We start from the raw sequence: 14327 nt of genomic DNA on the forward strand, positions 1-14327 counted from the left end.
TGGGATAAATATTTGAAAATTTAAAAATTTTTTTTTTTTTTGAATTGGGAGGGTCGGGTACAGCCACGGGTATGGGTAGGGTAAGAAAAAAAATTAAAGGATGAAATAGAGTTTTGGAAAATGTTTTCCTTAATTTTGGAAGGAAAGTCATTTTCCTTAAATTTGAGGAAAATGAGTTGATTTGGAAAACAATTTCCAAACATTTTAAGCCAACCAAACATGAGAAAATTGGAAAACACTCCATTCCAAACACACCCTCAATATCAATATTTCTTTGTATAATCACCCATTTATGATTATTTTCTTGACATCTTCTTGATGGATGATGCGAAACATGATAGTTTGGCGCGTCAACTATAGACTCATTATTTTAAATGTTACTAAATTATGAGGTGTTACATCTTGTTCCTAAATCATTTAGTGTCTTGCTTAAAAGAATTACATGATCATAGAGCAAGAATTGATGGGTGTTGTCTATGCTTTTGAGAGATTTTGAGATTATTTGTTGGCTACCAAAGTAATTGTGCACACGGACCATGCAACTATTTGATACCTTATGGCAAAAAAGAAGGTCAAACTAAAATTAATCCATTGACTTTTACTTTTACAAGAATTTGACTTTGAAGTCAAATATCGCAAATGTTGCGAGAACCAAGTGGCAAACCATCTTTCTCAGCTTGGGGATAATGGAGACCTTCGAGAGAGATTGAAATTGATGACCCATTCCCCGATGAACATGTGTAGGTGGTCTCACATAATCTAATATCATGATATGCTAAGTTTGCTAACAACCTTACTTGTGATTTAATGTCGGATGACCTCAAATCTCACTAAAAGAAGAAGTTTCTCCATGACATAAGATTCTACTGGACATGTATACAGTTTGGACCTACGGTCTGTAAGAATTCCTATGGACCGTCCTGGTCAGTCATAGGACCAAGTACTGGGGGCCAAAATTCTATAAAACTTCTACGAGAGCCTTTTACTAGTCGTCCATTTTTCTACGGTCCGTAAACCTCTTTCGTAGAACCCGTATTACCAAAATTTTATCAACTTTGAGACTTTTCTACGGACCCCTTCCTACGGATTGTAGAATCTTCTAAGGACCATCTTGGTGGTCCGTAGGAAATTTCAGAAACCCAAAATTCCCTCACCTTTCAAGACCATTCCTACGACTGTCTTCTATAGACCGTAGGACCTTGTACGGTTCGTAGATTGGCTCTTAGGAACTGAATCAGTGCCAAGTTCCTGCAACTCTCTTCCCAAACTCAATTTCCCAATAATAATATATTTAATTAATAATAAAAGCTGAGTCACTTATTTTATGGGTGAAAATTGTTTTTACCTCTTTAACTTTGTACAATAATCAAATTCCTCCTTTTATTCTAATTATATTTTAAAGTGTGTGGTATACTATACTATTATTAATATTTTATTTCTTTATAAATCACGATATTTTCATTTTATTTTTGAATTCATGTAACAAATTTTTCATGAAAGCATAAACATTATCTTTTGGATGAAAAAAGTGAAAAATACTAATCATGTATATAAACTAATAACGTTGTATAATGAAGTAAATTATCATAATGAGAAAATTAATTTTATTAATAACAATCAAAACTCTAATCTAGCAAAGAATAGTAACTGTATAAACATATTTCGATGTAGGAATACAAAATAATTAAGTTTAACTTTTTTTAAAATGTATTTGTTAGATTTTAAATTATTATTATTTTTTGATGACAAGGAAAACCCGCAGCCGCTACCCTTTGGGTGCGCACAGGGTAAAACCCCCGCTCCTATGCAATAGCTCTCAAACCACATAGATTTTAAATTATTTTAACTATAATTTGTGTAATACTCCATTAATGTCAATCAAAACTTGTTTGTTTATAAAAGAGATAGAGGATACCCCTGCCGTTTATATTGCGTGATTCTCATTCTAAAAAAATAGTTATTTTAATTTACTTGTGCAATTTATGAAACCAATAGATTAATTTTTTATTTTTTTTATTTCTTCCCTTAGTATTAAATAACTACATAAATTAGTAGTAGTCAAATTTAAAAGCATTATTAACAATGTTAGTTTTGGTAAAATACATCTCTAATTAATATTTTAAGGGATGCCATATCAAGAAGGGTGAAGTAATATGAAACTCATGGAGTAGAGTGGAGAAAGATAAAATATATTCATGCATACATATATACATACACTTAATGCATGGGAAAAGACATAGATTCCCCCTTGAACTTGTCTCGAAAAGTCAGTTACACATTTTAACTATCTTGACGATCTATTACACACCTAAACTTGTTTAAACTGGTATTAATGCCCAGATTTCCCCTTGAACTTGTCTTGAAAAGTCAGTTACACATTTCAACTATCTTGACGATCTATTACACACCTAAACTTGTTTAAAGTGGTATTAATTCCCCCTTCGAAGATGACATGGCAAAGAAAGTGTCTCCACCTTTCTTAAGGTGCGTGAGAAGAAGAAAAAAAAAATGTTAAAATGACAAATTTGAACATGTGGCACTATCTTATTGGTCATTATATAATTAAGTATTATAATTTCTAATATATTAATTATGTCAACAATAATTTTTTTTTGTTTTTTTATTTGTGGCCCCCCAATTTTTTTTAAAATGTTTTCACATTTTTCTTTATTTTGACATCTTCATCTTCAACAGTTCTTTACTTTGTCACCATTAATTATTGTTCCTTCACTTTATACCCATGGACGCATATTCAAACCCTTACAGAAGAACTCTAAAAAGAAATAGAAAGGAGTGCAAAAGAAGATGATTTTCATCGAAAGGTTAATAATTTTTCAATTTAAACTTCATAATTTTCCTGCTCAAACTCATCGGAGGATCCACCGAAGAAGATTATTGGAGAAAAAAATCATTAGAAAGATAATGACTTCTATTGAAAATTCCATGATTATTTATGCATAAAATTTATGATTATATTGCCTAAATTTTTCAAAATCCATTGAAGAAAATGACTACTCTATGTTTGTATTCTTGTCGGAGCACCAATCACAATGTCATTTTGTCTCAAGCTGCCATCAATAACATATTTTATTATTCACTACGCACAAATAATACAAATGAAATGCTTAATTTGCATCCATAATTATAAATATTTTTTTAAAGTAAATTATAGATCTGAAAGTAATTTTAAGATCTGTGAGTTTTTTTTGTTTCACCGGCAACAATGGTGTTGCCCACCGCATATCACCACCGCCAACATTTCTTACTTCATAATCATCTTACTATTTCCTATTTTCTCTTCAAATTTTCTCTTTTTTCCTTCAACTTATGAAGAAGGAAGCAAAAATGAATTTTAAAAAGTAAAGAGATGGTGAGGGGAGGAAGAACACAGAGAATAGAAATAGTTATTTTGAAAAAAGTGTGAGAAAATATTAAGGGAAAAATGTTAAAAAAATATAAAATAATATTATTTACGTCATCAAAACGTGTGTATAACATTTTCTCACACAAAAACAGAGATTGTCTTCGGAAGGGGGAATTAATATCATTTTGAATAAGATTTAAGTGTGTAATAGGTCATCATGATACTTTAAGCGTGTAACTGACTTTTCGGGATAAATTCAAGGGGAAATTTATGTCTTTTCTCCTTAATGCATATTATATTGAAATAATGGTCATAACATAGTATTAAATTTTGTGACAAATTCATAAAAGTATTATCCTACTTATCATGTTAATGAACTTAAAGAAAAAACTCTAAATATCTAGGTTAAAAAATAAAGGGAAAAGGGTCTGATATACCCCTCGTTATGAAAGTGGCTCATATATACCCCTACTTATACACAAATGGCTCACATATACCCCTTTCCTCTAATGGAAATGAAAAAAAAAATTAATTTTAGATTAATTTTTATAAAAAAATAATATAATCCCATATGAGTACATTTAATTCTCCTCAAACATATTTTTTTTTACTTTTTTTTGTTTTAATGACTAATTTAGATTTATTATTTTGATGGTCAAATTTATTTATGTTTCACTAATATTCTTGTAAAACTTATTATAGATGACCAAATTTGTTTCTTCGAAATACAAAAATTAAATTACAATATAGACAAAAATAATAATTTTAAATTATAATATAGCCACAAAAAAATAGTTTTAAATTAAAAATAAAATAAGAATAAGAAACTCAAATAGTTATAATCAAAAAAGTCAAAAAATAATTTATGTATGAAAAAGATTAAAATATATCTTGAACTTTGCTAGAAGAATCATATATACACCCCTAAATAATTTTTAAGAAATTAAAAGTCAAAAATATAAATTTAAAACTAATTTTTTTCACTTCCATTAAATGAAGGGTATATGTGAGCTCATTTTATAACGGTAGGGGTATATGTGAACCGTTTGTATAATGGTAAGGGTATATATGAGTCACTTTCATAATAAGGGGCATATTAGCTCCAAATGACAAAGTTGAGGGGTATATCAGGCCCTTTTCCCAAAAATAAATTAGGATAAATTACTTATATACACAACTTTACTTACCTTATTCTCCATTTTTCCCTATTTTTTTGAAATATTTCATAAATCCCTTATTTCTCTCAATTCTTAAAACTTTCAGATACATAGGATCAATCAGCCAAAACCCATGTTTACTACTCCCCTTTTCACTCCTCTTTTCTCTCCCTAAATTCACTCCACATTTTTAGCAGTTACAATTTTCAAATTAATTTGATTTCAAAAGGATTCTCTCTCTCAAGTCAAGCAATTTCAAACATGTGAATAGGTAGGGTTTTGTCTTCTCCATTGTTGTCTTCTTCCATTTTCTTTCCAGATTTTTTTCTAATACATATGGGCTAGGCTCCTTCATTTAGTATTGGGGTTACTCAACTACATTCTTCTAATACTAATATGAAATCTTGGGGTCCATCTCGTCCTCCTCCAAAATGTTGGTGCTGGTAGACTTGCTATGACAATGCATTGGCAAGGTTTTTATTGTGCATCCAATGGACTACCACAAATGCAGCAACAATTTGATACATTATCGATATGTTGAGAAGGAGAAGGAGAAGCAGATCAGATTGTTTTTTTTTCTTATTCATCTTTTTTTGATATATATGGATTCAGATTTTTAATGTATCTAGTTATTTTTATTTTCTTAAATTAATGTATCATGCTTTCTTTTCAACATTATGATACATTACAATTTCATCATGCTCAATATATCGTGTTCAAATTGTATAATCTACCATGTATCAATTATTGTTATGTATCTGTAGTGTTTAATTTTTGTTCAAACTTATTTAAATTAGAAGATTATGTGCATGTACACATTACTCAATAAATATATTTGATACATAAATCCTATTATTCTATAGATAAAGCATCGTGTATCAAATTAATTGATAAGATGTAATTTAGGGTCTTACACTATGGGATTTACTCCACCGCAACAAGATGATTTGGTTAATGTCAAATAGTGATTGCATATCAATGAATAGACACCCTTTGATGTTTTGTTTCTTTTTTTGTTTAAGACAATCTTACTTAAGTTTTATAGTGTTACTCTAAAAATTGTTTCATATTATGTCTAAATTTGAATATATTTGTTCTTAATTATATTATGTAAACTCTTATATTTTGTGTTTTAATTATAGTGATCTTGATACACAACACATCATCTGATACTTAAAACATTCACATTATATAATTAGATGTCATAAAGATAAGTATCAGATTCATAACTCTTTTGATTCAAATGTCATTATGAAGAACTCATTAGTTATGACATAATGTATATGATACGAAAGATTTGAGTCACAACAATGTAAATATAGTAAACACTTATGTATCATATACACATAGACTTTTTATTAGAATGTGATGCATTCAAATTTGATTTTTTTAAACACAACATGTCACAAATTATTTGTCAGAAACACCATTGGCACATAAAGATGAAAAAAATTAATGTATCATCCACATTTTTTCTTGATTACTACAATTACTTTATACATCTTAATTGATACATTATTAACATTGTCTACTAGATACACAATATTAACATGATACATTTTATACAAATCAGTCATAGACATATGTTAGTTATATAAATGTATCTGAAGCAACTCAATTGTTAATCCCTTTGTTACATGTATCATATACAATCAGATACAAAATAATGATCACACCATAACTCACGAAATTACTATACACACTCTTCGTTTACTACTAATGTATCATGACTTACATATTCATATCAAGAGTTTTAGTATTTTTTTCTGAACCTTTAACACACATAATTTCTCCAGATGTAGAAACAACGTAATGTATCAGATTTCCAAGTGAGGTATCCAACCTCATGTTTCTTTACCTCGACGTACAATCTTACTCCCATATAATTCCTAATAATCAATGGAGAAGAATTACCTTATACCATGTATCTAATCTCAATTTTTTTCCTTAATGCATCAATATTCAATTCTGCCGCAATGACTGAAATTAAGTTGATGAATGATATTTTTCACCAACGACGATTCCTTCACTTTTGTATCATTCATAACTAATCTCGTTATTCCCAGATTCCTGAATGCCTCAGCAAAATCGAAATATTCATTATGTATTTTATGAAATTATCAGCTACTGCATGAACTACTACTACAACAATCATCATCTAATACTTGTAATCTTATTTTCACAGTGTCGAGTGACATTGTCACTAATGCAGACACTCTATTAGCCATAGCTGCGCTCAACCGTTGAACTGCAAATATTGCCTTCTCATCTGGCCTTTAACCGCCCTCGTCGTCTTTCTTGAAGAAAAGAGAAAACTGATCTAGATATTAATCCGTTTTCGATATTAAAATTAGCTAAACGAAGAACAGGAAGAAGAGATTTGAATTTTCAATTTTCAATTGTTTTGGATATGGTATGCTCTGTCAGTGGATAATTGATAATAATGTGAAACTAAAAAGCGTCAATCATGGGATCTGAATTTAATTTTGAAATTTCTCCCCTTATTACGCTTAACAGACGGTAGTTGATGTATCAACAATAATGTATCCGTCCAATTAGTTATGTATCCGGATGGCCTTAAAAACATGGGATTTATGTAATTAGAAAAAGAGTAGGGATAGGAGGTAATTTCACTCTTACATTATGTAATTCTTAAAATTTATACAATAAATTATATATAATATAAAAATATTACATATAGGTGATATAACAAGAGTAAATTGGACAATGCATAAAATAAAGAGAAAAATTTAATTATTATTTAAATGAGGAAGAAAATTAATTTTTAAAACAAAGTTGAAAAGTGAAAATGAATTTCACCCTTTATTTTATTCATCTAGTGAGATTTAAGAGAAAACGAAGAATGAAAATTGGGTTTGGTTTGGTTCCCTATGGAGATGTGTATCTCATTTGGAAGAGGCATCTGAGTTGTTTATTTTGTTAGATGACACATGTCACCAATCAAAAAGGGAATTGGAGGGATCAGAGGGAGAAGATACCGGAGGGGAGCCACCTCCCTTCCCTACCATCCATTAAGACTCGAGCCTTCAAATCTGACTCACAATCCCAAACCCCACTTGATCCAACCCTAGTCTGAGACTAAAAGACCTTACCATGATCCAATACTGACTCAAAACCCAGGATGCGAGTCTCAACCCTCAACCTCATTCTAACACTCGTGACACTAGACTCGAGACTTGACCTTAACTCGAGACCTAAGACCCAATCATGTCTAGGGACCCGAGACCGTAGACCATATTCCGACTCAAAACCCAACTAAACGATCCTACCTTCGGATTTAACTTACATAATTAGCTCTTAATTGAATCTAAATAAATTGAAGACAAATGATGATATTTGAAAATGTATAAGGTACAAGGTTCATTTACACAAACAACACTTGAAATTTATTGGATATAGAACCTATCTCATCATACTACTTCTTTGACAACACAATGACCTGAAATTTTCACATCAATCTCATCATACAACTTTTATTTACCAACTATATTCCCCTTTGGGAATCGATCAGATATATGACTTCTCTATAAACATGAAACAAAGGGTAAGACATGTACCCTATTTTGATCTTGTACAAAATATAGCTCCTAGAGAAGCTAACTCATTTACATGTATAAAATATGGTCTGAATAAGAACAACAGAAGACATGTTTTTGCCTTAAGTTGTCCCTCCAAAGAAAATACTGACTCAAAATTGGTATACTGACCAAAAATTTTGCCTTACTGCAGCTGTATACACTATCTATTTCCAATGCATTTAATCCACAGCAAAACCCTCCATGTGTTGAATCCTCTTTCAGGTCCAAGTATAAAGTAGTTTCTCACTCTCTTCTAATCAAGCATTCTTTAGGTAATCCAAATTCCTTTTTCTGCAGAATAAGTTGTTGTCTCCAAGTATCATTATGCAACTTGTAATGCAACACCTAACGAAATAAAGGAAACACCGTTCAATAGCGTTCCCAAACAAAAGACGCATGCTTGAAGCTAATAGAGTTCTTTTCAATTAAAGAAGTGATGTGAGAATGGTCAAAGGGTTTAGTCAAACTTCAAATAGGCAAAAGAAAAAAACTCAACAGAATCCCTCAGTTAAAAAGACCATACTGGAATATAAAAAGATGTTAAGGCTTTGAGGGGAGGATAATAATGGCGAGGTGGATATGTTAAGTTAAACAAAGATAGTATGTTCACTCAGTCTCAATATTAGAGAAAACATGACATATACCTGTATGAATGTGGCAAAGACATCATCTTCCTTTAGCTGCGAAAACTTTAGGCCCCAGTCCTCAACACTCCCACGTACTGCCTTTTGCCTCTCAGCTTCAAGTACAACTGAATCGCGATACAGAAATCTCTGCCAGATTTTCTTCACATTTTCCAATTTGAATTCGATTTCTGTCTCATTAAAACTCTACAAGAGGTAAATTTATTATTTAGCAATCCTAGCTAAACATGAATGAAGCAAAGAATTCTACATTGAACTGAAGATAACATTGAGTTACCCGAAGAATGTTTAGTAGATTGGGTATTTCATCTTCACGTATCCTAACTGCGAAACTTTCATAGTTGAGAAAATTCTCATATGGTAGGTATATCCCATCCTGAACGTAGAGAAATGGAAGTCAGAGACGCAAGCCATAGGAGAAGAATCCAAAAGCATAGATTGAAAAAGATTCTAATGAATCAGAAGTATGTTCAACAAGGTTTGAAACACTCTTAAAGGGTACAACAAGTATGCAAGAGCTTCAAAAGGCCATAAGTCAAAAGCAGCCCATAGCATCTACAAAGCTTCATCTACAATCCTCCGGCATAAAGCATGACATAATAAAGTACCTGAATCACCACAGGAATGCATCCTTGCAAAATACTATCTTCCATTCGTCCACTCCAACCATCCCCAGGCATAACCCCACAAAAGACGGAACTTGCCAATTCCTCATGGTAGTTCCCAGCACGTAGTGGTGTCACTATCACATCTTCTGCATGCTGCTTGCCAAGCTTACCTTCTTTGTTAAGGGTTGATCCAAATTCTTCAGCCACTTTTTGCCTTATGCCCATACTATACCTGCATATTTCACCAACATCCCTAATTAATGTTAAACAAGCTGCATGCTAACTGCTAAGGATGATTTGTAAACCGACAATCCAAATGCCAACATGCTCTCTTCTACCAATAACGGTTAATAAGTGAGCTGTCAGAGATCCAGAGGTTAGGTTCTCAAACATAGAGTGCTTCACGTCTTGCCGTAGAAATCCAAATCTTATTAGGTTTCAGATCACTTACGTAGCTTCTGGTCTTCCATTTTCATAAGCTGGTCCAAGATTTCCATTAAAATAGAAGAATGTTTTCCGCTCCTCACGAACTCTGCACACATTTGGTCTTTGTCAATATAAAATGAAATCTGAACTAGTGCTGCATTTCAAAATAACTATAGCTTGATAGAGACCTATTATATGTGATTCATGGATGACAATTGAAAGGCCAAACTACCTGGACCAATGTTTAGCATTTAGAGAACCTTCATCAGGTCGTTTCCAAGCAGGAAGTACGAGATCTTTGTCAGGGTCAAAACAGGTGTGGTTTCCTCTTCTATCTGAGGAAATTGGATCCCAATTATCACCCCAATATGCTGTTGTTGAATGGTTATGCTTTGAGTTTGTATTACCCCAATGAACCAACATAATGCTGTTCCATATCTCTTTAGGAGCATAGCAAGCACCTTCATCCCATGAGAAGAACTGCCTTAACAGAAAAAAAGATGACACCGGTGAAATCAATACCATAAAAGTACTACAGCTTCTTTTCTTGTACACTTTTTTTTTATCTCTATGCAAGTTTATGCATCTCTAATTACTGTTCTCTAATATTAATATGCGGACATCTTTATAGAGAACATACCCAGATGTGATCCTTTCCAGCTGAGCGGCTCCAATAAGGATACTGTGTGATAATATGATCGTAAGCCTTTTTATAGAATTCAAGTGTCAGAGAACTTCTCAACCCACCATGGATATGCTCCTGAAATTGATCATAAGAAAGGTGTAACCTAAATACATGTTCAAGATGAAATGTATGGTATAAGGATCCAGAAACACAGATATATATACGTTGAAAATAAGATCTTGCAATCAATAGAAAAATATCTATTCTCTAAAGTAGAAGTAGACTCCATTGGTCTATGTTAAAAAAAAAAGACATTGAGCCTAACTCAACCACTTAAGGAGTCCATGTAACCTAAAGCCCACCGATGTGGGACTCAACACTCCCTGCATGCCACTGCATGCCAATACTAAACATCTAGAGCGTGGACAATATAAGATAAGGGGCTCAACATCAGATGAAACAATAAATTGGGCTGGGCCTGGCACTGATACCATCTTAAATAATTGGACTCATGCTTAACTCAACCCCAAAAGCTAGCTTTTGAGCAGAGTATTGTCCAAGACCATATAAGATGTCCATGTACCCTAAAGCCCACAGATGTGGGAGTGAACAGTATATATCAGCCTGCAAGTCTTTATGTAGTCAGAAAGTACCCAACTTCAAGCAGGTAAAAGTTGACAAAAGATTCAAAATGGTAGGAATTGATAATCAAACAGAGGTGTTTCTAGATAAAAAGGGCATTTTTGGTACCTGAAATGGAAATCATGGTTTAGCTTGATGTCGGCACACAATGTGAAAGTGCCAACAGCCAGACAACTCTACTTATTGCATGGGTTCTCAACTGTTGAATTACTCCAACGAAACAAGATTTATATCCTAGTGGTGATTTGTTTGACCAAACAATACAGAAAAATAATATGCATCAATACCTGCATGCTCAAGTGTGGAGCATCATCAGCACGAGTTATAATACATGAATCAAGAACAGGAACAAAGAAAAAGTCTGCTTCCTCTCCATTCAATGTACGATGAGGGCTAGCTAACATACTTTCATAGAGTGCCATCTACAAAAAAAATATAAGCATAGTTAATCAACGTCTGCCCAAACATTCAATTTCTTAGTTGGAGACACTTACAGTCAGATGATACCTGTGCACCATACAGCTGGTCAGTCCATACTGTAGCATTTCTCTGATCATAGATTCTGTTTATGCATTCTAATTTAAAATGGCGTCCCTACAATACCCAGGAAGCTAATAGGTATTAGAATTTCACTCTCCAAGTGAACGGATAGGATGTGGCAGGAAGAAATCGTTCTAACCTCCAGAAGAAGGCTGTTGAAGTCTGGGGGTAAGTCATAAACATATATAAGGGGCCTTTTCTTCTCCACAATAGCATCTAGATTGATAAGATTTCCGTTGCTGTTCACATTCTCAGGGACAGTAACCTGCGCTGGTCGTAGCCAGAGAGGCCACTCTCTAATGGATGACAAAACGGAGGGTACACTGCAATCTGTTCCAAACCAACCACTGTCACACTGCATATGTAAATAAAAAGAACTTGTGTTATAATAAACCATGTTAAAGCTCTGTTACTCTCAACATACTTTCTCGGAGAGGATAAAGTTATCAGAAGGAAACTAGATATTGGTGAAAATGGGAAGATGAATGATTACAGCTAAATTCTGCAATCAACCTCTAAATATTAATGAAATACTTTTTAAACTTTCCGTACAGGAAAGACAATGAGGACTGACTTTACCTGACAAAATCCACCGCGACACAACCCGTGGCCCGAGCATTGATTTATACAAGTGCTTAGCACAGACACCTCACAGAATCGACCCCAAAGACCATCATACTTGCAATCACACTCCTCCTTGAAAAGCACCTTGGAGGCATATGCTTCTTCTGGATCCACATTACACCATCCTCGTTTGCTACCATTTGTTGTAAAGACATCGAGATCAGCTTTTGTGAAGTCAGTCACAGGAGCACCACCAGGTTTGGATGGAGGACTAAATCACATACACAAGCAATTATGTACTGCCAGGGTTCTTGTGATGGAATAGATGCAAATAAAGGTTAAATGAGAAATATATTGGCTTACTTGATTGTAAAGCCACATGTCTCAGGAACAGGACGATTTGGGTATTTTGTGCCTTCCCCACAAAAGCACATTGCTCTAGTTGTGTCACAATAAGCAGGACAAATTGAGACAACCCAGTGCCCAAAAGGTTTCTCCTTTGATCTAGGGTAGTTGCAGCTCAACTCCTGCCTCTCAGCACATTCTTCACCTGAAAAGATATAGCATGTTAGTAATGAAGAAAATCAGATGAGAGATTTCATCTATTGCCTAATTTGACACAAGTTTGATTGTGTTTCAGCCTAGGAAAAAAAAGAGTTTCCAGCTGATATTCTTAGTGTCAGAAGTTGTTAGATATCCTCCTCCTCTCCCCACAGATAACAAAATCCTATTTATCTTTGTAGATCAAACAGGAGGTATGTATGACTTTACAATAGCCCAGAATTTGTGATATCAATATAACCAAATATTTGGTGTGTTTGGGGGAGATATCTTGCTTGTTCTTATCCACTGTATCATGCCATGTGCCACACTCTTTAACAAAGTTTTACATTCTATTTCATGGACCACACTAATCAGAATTAATACATTTCCAGTGATATAAAAAGAGTGTAGGTTTACGAACCAGTGAAACCATGAAAGCATCGGCATTGACCCAATTCGCGATTGCAGATGCCTTGACCGCTGCAATCATTCCTGCAGCTCTTGCCACCGATATGCTGCACTTATAATAAGCTAAATCATCTCAAGAAACAGTATTTTGTTAGATTAGATATTACATACAGATTTTACTCCATTATATTAAAAGAGGGGGTAACAGGTTTAGATAAGTAAGTATTCAGAAGAAAGCAGTTGACAGTTTCATATTTTACTATGTACACACACATACCTCAATGACTTTAAGTGGAGAAGTAATTGAATCGCAACCAGCTAACCACTGACCAACCTGATTCTTCCATGGAGCACCGCGATATACAACACCATTGTGTAAATCAAGAGGAAATTTGGTTTGATTTGATATTATAATATTGTTGTGGGTAGGTTGAGTTGACTTAGTAGAATTGATAGGGATACAAGAGTTCTTATACTGCCTAAAGTAATCCAAGGAAGGCACAACAGGATACAAGAACAAATGAACAACTGAAACCAATGTCACAATTGAAGCAATTATTGTCACACTGGACCATGAACACATTCGTTTCTGCTTAAACCACATCATTTTCTCTTCAAATCTTTATATTTAATTGCAGTCAAACCAAAGCCAAAAAGTATGAAAAACTAACTTTGAATAACAAAGCAAATCAATTCGACAATTTTAACCAACAAACATGTCCAGAGAGAGAGAATAAGTAAACAGTTTGGGATCTGAAATGAAGATGAAGATTGAAGTAGATTCTAGCATATTTATATTGCTTTTAGTCAACACCAGTTAACCACAAAACTTTACATTGTCGTCACATAACTAGTTAGTAGTAACAAAGTTTGCTTTCCTAATGTTAAACCTCCCATTCTGACTAACTTTGAATATGGTTAAAATTAGAAAATAAATAATTCCCTCCCATCTGACAAATAGTACTCCTTCCGTCCCATTTTATATGATGTACTTTGATTTGGCACAAACTTTAAGAAAAATGGAAAGACTTTTAAAACTTGTGGTCCAAAATGAATGATAGAAATTTGTGTGGTTGTAAATCATTTCATTAAGGGTAAAAAAGACATTTTATAGGCAAATTGTTACTTAAAATAGAAATGTGTCATTCTTTTTGGGACTGACTAAAAAGGAAAGTAAGTCATATAAATTGGGACAGAGGGAGTATAA

The 14327-nt window shown here is 33.3% G+C and overlaps 1 protein-coding gene across 1 annotated transcript; it reads right to left on the reverse strand.

The window, feature by feature from the left end:
- Nucleotides 1-7905: 7905 nt before the first annotated feature.
- On the reverse strand, nucleotides 7906-13972 carry LOC102592127 (uncharacterized). Its single transcript, XM_006349489.2, has 14 exons — nucleotides 13398-13972; nucleotides 13134-13227; nucleotides 12533-12719; nucleotides 12185-12440; nucleotides 11745-11960; nucleotides 11573-11659; nucleotides 11353-11487; nucleotides 10439-10558; nucleotides 10031-10278; nucleotides 9824-9904; nucleotides 9373-9604; nucleotides 9042-9140; nucleotides 8765-8950; nucleotides 7906-8465 (listed from the first exon to the last, which is right to left on the reverse strand). The coding sequence occupies exons 1-14, from the start codon at nucleotides 13725-13727 to the stop codon at nucleotides 8364-8366; spliced, it is 2373 nt and encodes a 790-aa protein (XP_006349551.1). The 5' UTR covers nucleotides 13728-13972; the 3' UTR covers nucleotides 7906-8363.
- Nucleotides 13973-14327: the final 355 nt, after the last annotated feature.

The sequence above is a fragment of the Solanum tuberosum genome, unplaced genomic scaffold, assembly GCF_000226075.1.
Source record: "Solanum tuberosum cultivar DM 1-3 516 R44 unplaced genomic scaffold, SolTub_3.0 scf00108, whole genome shotgun sequence".
In the NCBI taxonomy this organism is placed as follows: Eukaryota; Viridiplantae; Streptophyta; class Magnoliopsida; order Solanales; family Solanaceae; genus Solanum; species Solanum tuberosum.